This window comes from Hippocampus bargibanti, linkage group LG05 (genome assembly GCF_051943395.1).
Source record: "Hippocampus bargibanti isolate YZ-2025 linkage group LG05, ASM5194339v1, whole genome shotgun sequence".
Lineage (NCBI taxonomy): Eukaryota > Metazoa > Chordata > Actinopteri > Syngnathiformes > Syngnathidae > Hippocampus > Hippocampus bargibanti.
This window is the reverse complement of record NC_142738.1, coordinates 9,170,517-9,184,608: the sequence shown is the minus strand read 5'-3', so window position 1 is coordinate 9,184,608 and position 14,092 is coordinate 9,170,517. Positions and strand designations below refer to the sequence as shown.

Here is a 14,092-nt window from a genome sequence, read left to right as displayed (position 1 = left end):
ACCTGCAAATATTAAAAAGGTTATCAGTAGCTGAATACATTGAAACACTTACATTTTCGTGACAGAGTAATCGAGAACCCATTTTTGATTAAACTAAGCTCTAACAACTCAACATTTAAACAGACGCCTCCGGACAAGTTGTGGCCATATTTTGTAAAATCACTTCAAATGACTTCTACTGAGCGTCTTTTACAAAGATTCCACCGCATATAGCCATATCTTACATTTTAAGACTCACACTGAATATTCAGGAAGTCTTGTTTTCGAGTTGATGACGACCCCCACGTGATGTCACATTTGGAACGCCCCTGACCGAGAAAGTGACACACAATGCATTTTGCGGTACTTTGTTTGGTCTGAAAACTTCGTGTTGATGGTGAAATTAGAAGGAAAACACAGAAATAACGTGATGGTGAATCGTTGTGTGTTGCACCAAGACTGCTATTTGATTGTAGTTGACACAAATTCCCAGCAGACAAATCAGCCCATTTCCAACGGAGCTTGGGCGCCATCTTGTGCATTTTCTGGGAGGCTACATTGGAGTCCTGACGGTCTGGAATGATCCGGAAAGACTTCTTTAATCCATTGCAAACATTTATGCTTTCCTCTTCAGAACTATTTGAAGCATATTCATAACTGGATGAAGAACAAGAAAGCATCTTCTCCGTATCTGAAGCCATTGTTTTTATTCTCGAGCAAGGCAAGCCGTCTTGGCGTGACGTCAGGAACTGGGGGCGGGACATTCTGAAAATGCCCAATTTGCAGCTCAATTTTTTTTGCAGTTTTAGCACACTGTAAGTCATTTTTATTGGTGTTTTGCATTTGACGAAAACATCAGCCTGTGTGTTTTGGGTATTTTAGATGCTATCAAACGTTTTTTTGATGTCAGTTAGGAAACAAAAAAAAAGGTGTCGGTTGTCCTTTAATGTACTCACAATACTCACTTTATAAAGCAAATAAAGCAACCGTTGACTCAATACAGACAGTTCATTTGTAAGGTGAAACAAAAGAAAATGTAAAAAATAAAATGTTTATACTAATTAAATCTTTCAATTAGTATAAAAAAAAACAATGAAAGCATTTTTTTGTGTTTTATTTAGCTTCTAATTTACACTTTTGTAACGCTCACGTTATTTTAACACGCACCAGAGAGTTGCGAGTACGAAAACCTCCCTATTTATGATTTCTGAAACTTAACATGTATGTTTTATACACAGGAGCACCCTTGTTTAACTTAAATTGTAAACGATAGGCGGCGCAAATGTCAACGTTTCTTTCACGCCACGAAGAAGCACAATACGGAAAAACACTATGAGCTCACCGTACTACGAGCCATGAAAACCACCAGTTATCTTATAAAACGTTAGTTATTTAGTTAAAGCGGCGAGTTACCTTCACTATGTTTGAGAAGTCGTACCATCTTCTTTCACAGATTGACCCGACAGCACCGCGGACTCCTGGGCTGTTTGTATCCGCTGATAGCTACATACGAGCGGGCTACCACAAAGGGCTTTCCTTTGATTACATTCCTAACGTTTCTGAAAACGACTTCAGTGGTATGTGTCGTGGATTACACTCGTAACGTTTCTGCGAACGACTTCAGTGATATATGGCGTAACCTTTTGAGAAGCAGTTAAAGATGACCAACGACAACTTATTGCGTATATTACGTACACCTAAACAAGCCAATGATGCCATGACGGTATTCAGAGCTAGTGCAGTGCAACACTACAAATCAAATACTGCAGTCTACACTCGATAACAATTATATATTGTTATGACAACCATATGGTGTTAATGTCAAAAGCCTCTTTTTAAAATTTGTTTTCTTGAAGATAGCTCCCAGGGATGGCTGTCATCGATTTGCAATGTCATTGTCACCCTTCTCGTCCACCTCTGCACGTTTATAACCTTTCCAATAACAGGGTGGTTTGTATTAAAAGTAAGCCAACTTACTCATGAATCAAGTCCACTTTTGTGTTTGGAGTGACTATAAACGATTTGCATCACGCTTGTAGACGGTCCCAAACTACCAGAGGATAGTAGTGTTTCGCCTGGGTCGTATCTGTCCTCCAAAGGGTCCGGGTATTGTCCTAGTATTGCCCCTCATTGACCAGTGGCAGAGGGTAGACCTGCGCACCCGTGCTTTCAATATACCTCCATGCCAGGTAAACCAAACGTAGTGACACACAAAGTACTTACTAGTTTTGAGTATGACACCTATTTTCTTAACACAAATCCTTTGTCCAACAGGGGGCAGTCATGGAGCACGTATCTTTCAAATCACATTAAATTATTTTTTTGTGTCTTTTTTAAAAAGGTGCATACCAGGGATGGTGGCCTCCTCTCTGTGGGTGCAGACATTCAGTTCAGGATCTGGAACCCTATCTTATCGGTGGTGTCCATGCAGGACTTGAATACTTCAACCAGAATGACAGCTAAGAATGCTCTAACTCAAAGCTTAGCGAAGAAGACGGTCAGAGAGATTCAAACGGAGAGAGTGAAACTGGGGGAATATCTTGGTGTAAGACATTTTACCCAGAATGTGTTAAAGTGTATCATAACTTTCATGCTCACGTTTAAACCTCCTGTCCGCAGGTAGACATAAATGAGATGACTCGGCCCTGGGGGCTGGAGATTGACAGGGTAGAACTCACACAGAGTTCTCTTCTTAAAGCCCCTGAGGAAGGACCTCCTGGGCCTCTTGTTGTTCCCCCTTCTGTACCCGGACTGGAAGGCCTCACAGGTCCTCTTCAGCAGCTGGCTATGCACTTTATGAGCCATAGTTTGCAGCCTCAGCAAGGTAAGGTTCACAATAAATCAGAATAGGAATCATCTTTATTTCCGCTATATAAATTGGGATGTATTGTATTGTATTGTAATTTCTGGCCTTAAAACAGAATCGCTGGAAATTCCATGAGGTGTCTTGTTCAAGGGCTGATAAGAATCAGATTAATCAGAATCAAAATCAAATTTATTGGCCAAGTATGTAGAACACAGAAGGAATTTATCTCCGGTAGAACACGCTGCACTAGTATCACCATAGAAAAAATGCAAAGAGGCACTATACAGTTATATTTGGGTTACTGTTTAGAGCAGGGGTGTCAAAGTCATTTTTGCTGCAGGCCACATTGATATCATGGAAGTTCACAAGTTTGATTTCCTTTCGCGCGCCGAATAAAATGATGTGTCGGGCCGGATTTGGCCCCCGGGCCTTGACTTTAACATCTGTAGTTTAGAGAGTTAATGGCTTGGGGGAAGAAGCTGTTTAAATCTAGTAGATTTAGTGCACATGGAGCGGAAGCGCCTGCCGGGGGGGGGGGGGGGGGGGGGGGTTGCTGGAAAAGGTGGTGGGCAGGGTGTGGAGGGTCCAATAGTATTTCCCGCGCCCTTGTTTCGATTCTTGCAGTGTTCAAGTCCTTGAGAGTGGCTAAGGCGCTGCCAATAAATTAATGTGCAAACACCTACGAAACCGCGGGTGATTTAAACTGTCATTGCAGAGAGCAGCGTCACATTTCTAGATGAGCGGAGTGGCATCTGTCAGGATGCGGCCTCACCAAGTTCTGTAGAAGAGCTGCTCCAAGCAATCCAGCTTGTCCTCTCCGAAACGTTGGTGAATCAAGTCGGCGCCTGCTTCCACTTTGATATCATCTCAGCAGACGGACAGCATCGCACTTACTTTGTGGATTTAAGCCAAGGTGATTCGTACACAAAATGCTGTGCGATATGAAATCATCACTGCACATATCTGATATTCACGGTGTGTGTTTTGTCTAGGTTGTGGGGCAGCTGGAGCCGGATCCCTTTGCAGACAACCAGATGTGATACTAAATATGTGTGAAGAGGATCTTCTGGCTATGTTCCGGGGAAAATTGCAGCCATTTGCTGCTTACAGCAGCGGTAGACTTCAAATTCAGGGGGATATTAAAACTGCTATGAAGTTGGAGGAACTCATAAAGCTGCTTAGAAAGTAATATTTCATGAGTAACTTATTGTAAGTTCAACTTGATGGGACTGCACTGGCTTTTATTGTATGCACTAATTACATTTGCTATGAATGAATTTGTCCGAAACTTTTTTTTGATTAAACACACACTGACTACATTAAAATTCAAGAATATAAATACTATGTAAATAGTAAACAAGAAGAAGTTTTATTACAGCAATTGAAGTAAAAAAAAATATATATATATATATATATATATATATATATATATTTACAGGTTACTGATTCGCTGTGGCGACCCCTTGAAGGGAAAAGCCGAAAGGAAAAGACAATTTGAAGCCATGAAGTAAAATATATACATTTACACTAATGTCAAAGTAAAATCTATAGAATCATTAGACACATCCAAAAAAATATTCATTTTTTCAGTTAAAATAATTTTATGCAATATTGAAGTTTATTTTGAGGGAATCTTTTTTTCTCCTTAGCTATAAACTATTATCATCAAAGTGATTCAGTTTTAATCAAACTACTGTGCTTCTGGTTTAACATAGTCCTGCAATACTGTATTATAACTCATTCACTGCCATTCACGAATTTATTTGGAAATTGAAAATATGACGTAGAGCGAGATTAATGAATTTGTTCGGGTAGAATTTTTTCTTGTTTCTTCTGCCAATAAAGCACTGGTCATGGCCTATGGCAATGTTTTTTTTCTTTTCCACAAGGGGGTAGCATTTCCCCTTTTTTCCATGTTAGCGCTTTGTTCCACCTTCAGCTGTTATTAAAGCACCATATAAACCATTATGTATGTACAGTATTGCATTGTATTTTGGACAGCCACCCTCATTTCAAGCTCATATCTCCAGACCTATATAATTTAGGAATTAACTTTGTTCTGATGAAATAAGAGAGTCTAAGGTTTCTCATGCTGTATTGAATGTTTAGTTAATTACAATACAATATCACATTTATTATACATAAAGTAAAGTATATTTTGTGTAGTTTTATGGCGTATTTCATAGAAAATTATGTTTGATGGGGACCTGGGAATGGATTATTCTAATTTTTTAATGATTTCTTATGGGAAATAAATGCTTGTCAGATGAACTTTTCACCTTACACACACTTTCTGGGAACCAATCAAGTTTGTAAGCTGAGGTATAACTATCTATTTGTCTTACTTTTCTATCCGAGTTACTTCCGCGTTGAGTGAACGCTAGTGCGTGTGGCTGCCACTGGTCACCCACAGAAAAACTTGTCATGTGACTAAAGTGACCTTGAGAGTTTTGAAAGGCGCTTAAAAATGAATTGTATTATTATTATTATTATTATTATTATTACAGTTACATATATCAAATATGCTTTTTTTATACTTGCACTACGTACAGTTCTTTATGAAACATTTTTCCACAGTTATACATTTCAGTTCTCTGACATTTCTATTAAGCTTAGAATACATTGTTTTTATCTTTTCACTCCCAACCCCTTTCAAATTGCTGTTGTAGATTGAAAAATTCCCCCATTGTGGGACTATTAAAGACTTTCTGATTCTGATATGTAGTCCTAAAACTCAATATTCTGTGGGTCCTGGAATTAAAGTGACAACGACAAAAACCGGCACTGGAGTGCACACATTTTTGCATATCGGCTGGCAGTGAATGAGTTAATGATTACCACTACAGTATGTATTTTTAAATGTTGTATATTGGTACAGTGAGACCTCAACTTATAAACACCTCAACTTACGAACTTTTTGTCTTACAAACATCAAATTTATGAAAATTAAACCTTATAATAAGCACTATTTTCATAATACACACCCACCACGGCTGGCGGAGTGATCTTTGGCGTAAGCACACGACCGAACAGCACCAGAGGTTAAGTTACCAACAGTCCTTATGGTAGGTGACTCTCCTTCCATAAGCCATCAACGACCATCAAAAAGGTAAATAAAACTTTATTTTACAGCACAGTTTATTTCTTTAATTACAGTGGTCATGTAATGCGCCTCTCTTTCCAAACAGCAATTCCCTTTGTCCTTCGACCTCCAACGCCATTCCATCAAGCCTTAAATGACCATCACAAATGTAAATAAAGTGACTTTATGATACAATGCAGTGTATTTCTTTCATTGCAATACAATAGCACTTATTATACATAGAATAAGGTATGTTGTGTGTAGTTTTAAGGCTTATTTAGTTGAAAAGTATATTTTATGGAAACCCGGGAACAGATTATTCCCATTTTAATGCTTTCCTATGGGAATTTTTTTTTGAGATACACACTTTTCGCCTTACACACTGTCTGGGAACCAATTAAGTTCGGAAGTTGAGGTCTCACTGTAGTTTGTGGTGTTGGAACTGGACTGCATCATATTATTTAACTTCATAAATATTCACCAACTTGTTCATACACCTCACTAGTTGAATCTCATGCTGCGCTGTATGACACCAAAGAAAACTTTGGAGGGCCTTGAGAGCAAAGGGGGTGGGGAGGACTATTTAAACCAACCTCCAGCTCTTAAAACCCCTCTGCTTTTGACAAAGTCGAGAGCAATTGTAGGAATGACCAGGTGGAATTTGTGGCACAGTTCCTTTACGTTCCCTGCGAGTTATCTGGACAAACTGAGGACAGTGAACGTCTGTAGAAGCAGCAGCAGCAGCAGCATGTCGATGGTTAGACAGGCGTTCGCTGAAAACAGCAGCATCATCAAACCTTACAGCGAGATTCCCGGGCTGTGGAAGAATGGCATTGCCAACCTGTACAATTTCTGGAAGCTGGATGGTTTCAAAAACCTTCACAGAATCATGCTCCAGAATTTCAATACTTTTGGACCCATTTACAGGTATGAAGGATAAATAGTATAAATTGTCAGCAAAAAATTGCTTGAAAAGAAGTGATTGCGATCAGTGTGGTACAGCTGTCAGTCACTGTTCAAGTTTGGCTAAAGCGCCCCTTGGGCAAGGCATCTAAAATCATAAATGCTCAGCTGTTTGAAAGATCCAAACATGTTTTTTCTTTTGTTTTATAAACCACATTGCTAATCAAGACTCGTCTTCCTTCTCTCATTGAACATGTGAAGAGAAAAAGTTGGATATTATGAAAGTGTGAATATTATCAACCCAGAGGATGCTGCCATATTGTTCAAAGCAGAAGGTTCTTACCCCAAAAGACTGAAAGTGGAACCCTGGACTTCATACAGAGACTACAGAAATCGTAAATATGGAGTTTTACTGAAGTAGGTAACATTCTCCTTTAATGGAATGCCTTGCTTGGGTCGTGATAGCAAATCTGCCATTTGTGTCCTCGGGAAATTCATTATAAATATAAAAAAAATATAAAATATTTTTTTATAAAAAAAATATAAATGCAAAAAGAGAACATGAAGTGTAAAATATATTTTTTACAGTGTTCTACACGTTGATTTATTGGATGTGTGATTTAAAATATTCATCCTAATGATTGAGTACTTGAAAAAGTCAAATATTTGTAAAATATTTTATTAAAAGCTGCCCTTCTCTTACTTATAATTCCAATGAATTATATTACATTTAAATCCTCGAAAGGACAACCGACATCACTTTTTTTGTTTCCTAACTGACATCAGAAAAACGTTTTATAGCATCTAAAATACCCAAAACACGCAGTGTGATATTTTAGTCAAATGCGAAACACCAATAAAAATAACTTAAAGTGTCCAAAATCTGCAAAAAAATTGAGCTGTGAATTGGGCATTTTCAGAAAGTCCCGCCCCCAGTTCGTGACGTCACGCCAAGACGTTTTGCCTTGCTCTAGAATCAAAACAATGGCTTCAGATTCGGAGAATATGCTTATATGTAACAAGAAAGCAACTTCTCCGAATCTGAAGCCATTGTTTTGATTTTCGAGCAATGCAAGACGTCTTGGCGTGACGTCACGTACAAGGGGGCGGGACCTTCTGAAACTCGCCATCTCCGAGGTCATTTTGAAGGAGTTTTGGGACACTTTAACTCATTTTTATTGGTGTTTTGCATCTGACTAAAAATATCACCCTGCGTATTTTGGGTATTTTAGATGCTATAAAACGTTTTTCTGATGTCAGTTAGGAAACAAAAACATGGTGTCGGTTGTCCTTTAAGTCCTGTTACTCAAATGATAAATTTTAGTACACTGACAAAAACTAATCAACCTGGGTTGCCTGAGATGGTGGACTGACCAAAATGGATTGAGTTACAGTTGGTTTGCGCATTTGCAGGTTCAAACCTCATTGATTGTTCTTTCAATCAGGAACGGGCCAGAGTGGAGGTCAAACCGTGTCATCCTCAATAAGGAAGTGATCTCCCCAAAAATGCTGACCAACTTTATTCCATTACTGGATGAAGTAGGTCATGACTTTGTGGCCAGGGTTCACAAGAAGATAGAACGAAGCGGACAGAACAAGTGGACGACCGACCTCTCCCAAGAGCTCTTCAAATATGCACTAGAATGTGAGACTGGCACCATCAAATCATCATTTTGGAGATTTTTGTTTCCCATTCTCTTCATTGTCAAAGGGCTATGAAAGTCATCTATGGTGACTCTTTGTTGTCCTCCACATAGCGGTGAGTGCAGTTCTTTATGGGGAGCGTCTGGGTCTGATGCTGGACTACATTGATCCGGAGGTTCAACACTTCATTGATTCCATCACCCTCATGTTCAAAACAACCTTGCCCATGTTGTACATACCTCCGGCTCTACTCAGGCCAATCCGAGCCAAAGTGTGGCTGGACCACGTGGATGCTTGGGATGGAATCTTTAACCAAGGTACAGTATGGCACTTGTAGGATGATTTCAATCCAAATGCCTCTTTGGATCTTGCAGTACCTTCACAAACATAAGAAATGGGATTATCATCCAGCACTGACTTCGATATCACCAAAAATGTGTTGTCGGGTTTAAAAATAAACTGTCAATGACAAAGAAAATGCCCAACACGTTTGCTGTATTTGTCAACAATCTCAGATTGTGATTTGGATTGGATTATCTGGAGAAATTTACATTTAACAGCAGCAAAGTGATGAAAGTAAGAGGAAAGGAATGGAAGAAGTAGACAAACAAAATACAAGAGCTGCTGGAAAGGCTCTCTCGTGGCACCATCTTGAAGTAAAAAACAAAAACACAAATAATGTGACACAACACAAAAGATACAAGACAGTCATGCAATCTTGAGCACTTTCTGCACCATCTTTATTGCATCAAGCAGTTCTAGATGAAAGAGGAAAAGATCAAAGCGTCCTTTTCACCAGTGGATCAGGGACGTCATGGTGAAATGTGCACGTCTGTTACCAGCTAAATGTTGAAAAGCAAACACAAGGCTGTAGCATCCAAAGACGAAAAGAGATTGTCTGACATTTCCTGTCCCACGTAAATCCGCTTCAATTCCAAGGTGCGACAATTTCACATACGCATCTGCGCTGACGCTCCTTTCTTCTCATCACGGGCTCTTTAATCCATGCATCCAGCCACAGACTGTCCAAAAAAAAGCACAATCGCCTCAGAGCTATGCAGTGATAACAGTCAAATTGTACTGACATTCCTCCCAAATCAAAAACAGTGCTGCCGCGAAGGCAAAACAACACAAAAACAACAACAAAAAGCAAGGCTCATGAGAGCACTTGCTGACAGCTGCCAACTCGGGCGCCATCTTGGACTTGTTTAATTTGTCAATTTCTTCAATTTTTTTATCATTTTCAGTTGAAAACGATGTTATATAAACAGTCGTCTGATTTGTGCTCGAAGAATAGTTTCTGTTCTCCCTCACTCTTCCTGTAAAAAAAGAGAGTGACTGGTTGCCTCTTTGTCCATGCCTGCAACTGACTGCACAAGGTCAAATATAAAAAAATTAATTGGATGAATTATCAAGACTTTAGCTGTCACCTGCAAAAGTGTATACAGTGATACCTTGGTTTACGAACCCCTTGGCTTACGAACTTTTCGGTTTACGAACGTTAAATTTATGAACATTTTACCCGAGCATACGAACTTTCCCTTGGCATACGAACGTTTTTAGTACACGGAGCTGCCTGAATGAGTGATGTGTTGTCCGCGAACGAGCCCGTTCTTCTAACAACAAAATGGCAGCCGACTGTTTTTGTCCACTATTCCCCGCCCGCAGTCTTCGGTTCAAGCCACGTGATTGGTCAAGAACGCATCAGTGAGGGCAGGTGGTTTAATCATTAAAGAGACAGGCAGACGACAGTGAGAGTTTCAACTTTGATAGTTCAAAGGCAGGGTGTAGACTGCAAAGTTAAAATATCCCATCAATCAGGCTCCACAAACAACCCGCACAAGCCATCTGTACACTTGATGCAAAAATCTATCAACCCAGCTAAACAGAACACCATTGATGAGGAACTAGATACAATTATCACAGAGAAAGCAGCCACAAGGGATCATTCCTCAAGATGGTGAAAGAAGGCTATGTTCCTCATCAAGTCTTTAAGCTGAGGAAACCGGCCACTCGATTCCATCAAGCCATCAACGACCATCACAAAGGTAAATAAAATGACTTTATTATACAGTTCAGTTTATTTCTTTAATTATAATACCATAGCACATTTATTATACATAAAATAAGGTATAGGTTTTATGGGGACCTGGGAACGGATTATTCTCATTTTAATGGTTTCCTATGGGAAATTAATTTTTGGGATACACACTTTGTCTGGGAACCAATTAAGCTCGTAAGCCAAGGTATCACTGGACTTTTTTCCCTCCTCAGCTGACCGCTGCATCCAGAACATCTACAGGCAGTTACGCCAAAATGGTCATACCAAAAAATATCCAGGAGTTCTGGCCAGCCTGCTCATGCTGGACAAGTTGTCTATTGAAGACATCAAAGCCAGTGTCACTGAGCTCATGGCTGGTGGAGTTGATACGGTAAGCAAAAGTCCAAACATGACCTTTGTAGAAGATTTCCATTGCATCGGCGTGGTCAACCTAAGTGTGTTTCATGTTTTAAGACATCTATCACATTGCTGTGGACATTATACGAATTGGCTAGACATCCAAGCCTTCAGGAAGAGTTGAGGGCAGAGGTAGCGTCTGCCAGGCAACAAAGCCAAGGGGACATGGTGGAAATGCTGAAGAAGATTCCTTTGGTCAAAGGAGCGATCAAGGAAACACTAAGGTGATCTCAAATCTTGGAAGCAACCCAATGTCGCAATGTGTGCTATCAAAGAAACAACATCTGTCCTTGTTTCTTTCAAGGTTACATCCAGTTGCAGTGAGCTTGCAAAGATACACAGCAGAGGACATCATTATTCAGAAATATCACATTCCAAAGGGGGTAAATCGTGATATATTTTAAGCGTAGTACAGACGCTTCCCCGCCTTACGAATGAGATGTGTTCCAAGCGGTTGTTCGTAAGCTGAATTTGGCTGTAAATTGCTTCAGTTATATTTTGTATGGAAAGTATGTTTAAATCAAACACTGAACGGGGCATTACAGGTGACATCCGAGTTACGACCGAAGCGAGTTACGACTACCCGTACTTACGACCACAACCGCCAGACCCTTTTTTTTAATTCTACGCCTGGCACCGCAACGCGCAAGCAGCCGGCAACGCATACAATTTTGGCCAGCCAGCATGTCACACACTCGCACAGCAATCATCGGCGTGACTACACTCAATACAGTATTTATACAGTGCAGATACCGTCTCGACAACATCTCCTGGTGTACTGTACACTGTTTGTTTTCCTTCATCCGCGTGAGTCCGAGCGTGTGTGTCGGGCGACCTCTTCTAGCCGTTAGCAGGGAGAGCAGGGTAAGTATAAAATTTATAAATGAATTGTACAGTAAACAGTTTTGTATACATTACAGGTACAGTTATATAGTAATAAAAATCGATAATATGAAATATAAAATGATAAAAACAACACTAAAAGGTAAGTATAACATTTATAAATGAACTGTAAAGTAAACAGTTTTGTATACATTGCGGGTACAGTTATACAGTAATAAAAATCAATAATATGAAATATAAAATGATAAAAATGACACTAAAAGTTATAATTTATAAATGAATTGTAAACAGTTTGGTATATAATAGTATTCAATAGAAAATGTTGCTTAAAAACAACATATTGACATCATACGATCCTGTCGTGAAAAAGTCACATCTGCCATTTGGAATGTATTTCAACTTACGACCATTTAACTTACGACCGTTTTGTCGGAACGGAACCCAGTCGTAACTCGGATGTTACCTGTACTTACTAATCCTAATGCTGGAGCGTCAACTGGGAAGAGGGATTTCCTCCCCGCCCACATACGCTACACAGCCAATCGTAAGCGAGCTGGGCGGATCCGGACCTGAACTCATTGGCAAAACTTCAGCGTAGCTGATTGGTCAGCCTTGGTGTCTGTCACGTAAACATGCAGTCCTTGAAACCTCCAAAGTGTCTGTATGGGTGCGTGGAACACAGTACGCAGCCAATTGCAAGTGAGCTTGGCCGGAAAAAGGCAGGCAATACAAAATCTAACTTACAGGCTCTCTGTCCGAACATTTTTCGACATTCAGTACCCGCAAAAATGTTGGTATGTACCGTTTTGTCGGAACGCAAATGTTCGTATGCTGGGAGCGTCGTTACTGCATTTCAAATCCAAACTACTAGTTTTTCTCCTTGAAAGTAAACGAACATTTTTTTCCATGCATTAAGACTCTGGTGCAGTTAGGTCTCTACGCAATGGGGAGAGACCCCAAGGTGTTTCATCGTCCGGAGCAATATCAACCTTCTCGCTGGCTCAGGACTGAGAGCCACTACTTCCGCAGCTTGAGCTTCGGCTTTGGCCCGCGTCAATGTATCGGACGCAGAATAGCCGAGGCCGAAATGCAGATTTTTCTCATCCACGTGAGTTGTCACTGAAGTATTATTATATTTTGTCATGAGGTGCTTTCTGAACAAAGGGTCACTATTTCCCTCCTTTCTTTACAGATGCTTGAGAATTTCAGAGTGGAAAGACAGCGGCACGTGAATGTGCAGAGCACCTTTGAGCTCATCCTCTTACCAGACAAGCCCATAATATTAACTCTGAAGCCCTTGCATAGCAGTCGATTACATAGTGTCTCACATAACTTGAAAGAGGAGCCAAATGTTTCCATTTATAGCACTCTTAATATTTAACTAATTCACTGCCAGACAGGCAAAAACGTGTCCACTCCAGAGTTTTTGTCATTGTCACTTGAATTCCAGGACCCACAGAATATTGAGTTTTAGGACTACATAAACATTCAATATAAGAAACCTTAGGCCCTCTTGTTTCATCAGAAAAAAATGAGCTAATTCCTAAATTATATGGTTCTGGAGTTAAACGGGCTTGAAATGATGGCAGCTGTCCAAAATACAATGCAATACATACATATTGGTTGATATAGCAATGATCTGAAGCTGGAACAAAGCGCTTTATCCGCATCCAGGCATGAAAAAAACAAACCCGAACAAATTCCGAATAGATTTGTGAATGGCAGTGAATGAGTTAATATACATGGCATCAGGTATTGCTTAACAATTGGCCAATGTGATTTGTGGCAAACTATGAGTAGAACATGCCTGTGTACAATACACTCTGTGAATTAGAAGAAATAAAAACTTAATTTCATGTGTCTATTGCACAGATTAGAAGATTCTTTTGCAGCCCAGTTAGGTTTTTTATTAATCTTTTATTAAAAACAATTTATCAGCTTTAATATTAAATATGTTGTATTTGTCGTGTATTCAATTAAATGTATGCAGAATGTGCGTTGCAAATCATTAGATTGTTTTTTTTTTATGTCTAACACAACATGGATGGAATTTCCTTTGTATTTTCATTAACTATCCGGTCAGTTTGTGAAACTGCAATTTGATCTTTTAAACTGCTCAGCATGCAATTTTTGAAAACTGGGTGTAAGTCATGATAAAATATCTCAAGATAACCAAATTCTTGAGACTTCAATGTTTCTCCGCTCTGATGCCAGAAACGAGATCTTCAGACGCATCCTTTCCACGAAGGTCACATCCTGTCCTTCAGAAGATAAGAGATGTTCTACCACAGAGTCTATCAGTGGGTCCATGGTCAAAATGTGATGCTTTGGTTTATCGTAGCTGCTTGTGGGTAGACACAAAGATGAGCAAACACTA

The 14,092-nt window shown here is 39.7% G+C and overlaps 2 protein-coding genes across 2 annotated transcripts; both read left to right on the top strand.

Moving 5' to 3' along the window:
- The first annotated feature begins 1,294 nt into the window (after window positions 1-1,294).
- stoml1 (stomatin (EPB72)-like 1) lies at window positions 1,295-4,170 on the top strand. The gene is made up of 7 exons (XM_088996282.1): window positions 1,295-1,556; window positions 1,836-1,942; window positions 2,019-2,168; window positions 2,321-2,524; window positions 2,599-2,803; window positions 3,501-3,698; window positions 3,778-4,170. Exons 1-7 carry the CDS (start codon window positions 1,400-1,402, stop codon window positions 3,972-3,974), a joined length of 1,218 nt encoding a protein of 405 aa, XP_088852408.1. The 5' UTR covers window positions 1,295-1,399; the 3' UTR covers window positions 3,975-4,170.
- A 2,038-nt stretch (window positions 4,171-6,208) lies between these two features.
- cyp11a1.2 (cytochrome P450 family 11 subfamily A member 1, tandem duplicate 2) lies at window positions 6,209-13,850 on the top strand. Its single transcript, XM_088996264.1, has 9 exons — window positions 6,209-6,794; window positions 7,032-7,187; window positions 8,216-8,415; window positions 8,528-8,731; window positions 10,689-10,846; window positions 10,930-11,096; window positions 11,177-11,255; window positions 12,632-12,823; window positions 12,908-13,850. Exons 1-9 carry the CDS (start codon window positions 6,382-6,384, stop codon window positions 13,094-13,096), a joined length of 1,758 nt encoding a protein of 585 aa, XP_088852390.1. The 5' UTR covers window positions 6,209-6,381; the 3' UTR covers window positions 13,097-13,850.
- The last annotated feature ends 242 nt before the right edge of the window (window positions 13,851-14,092 follow it).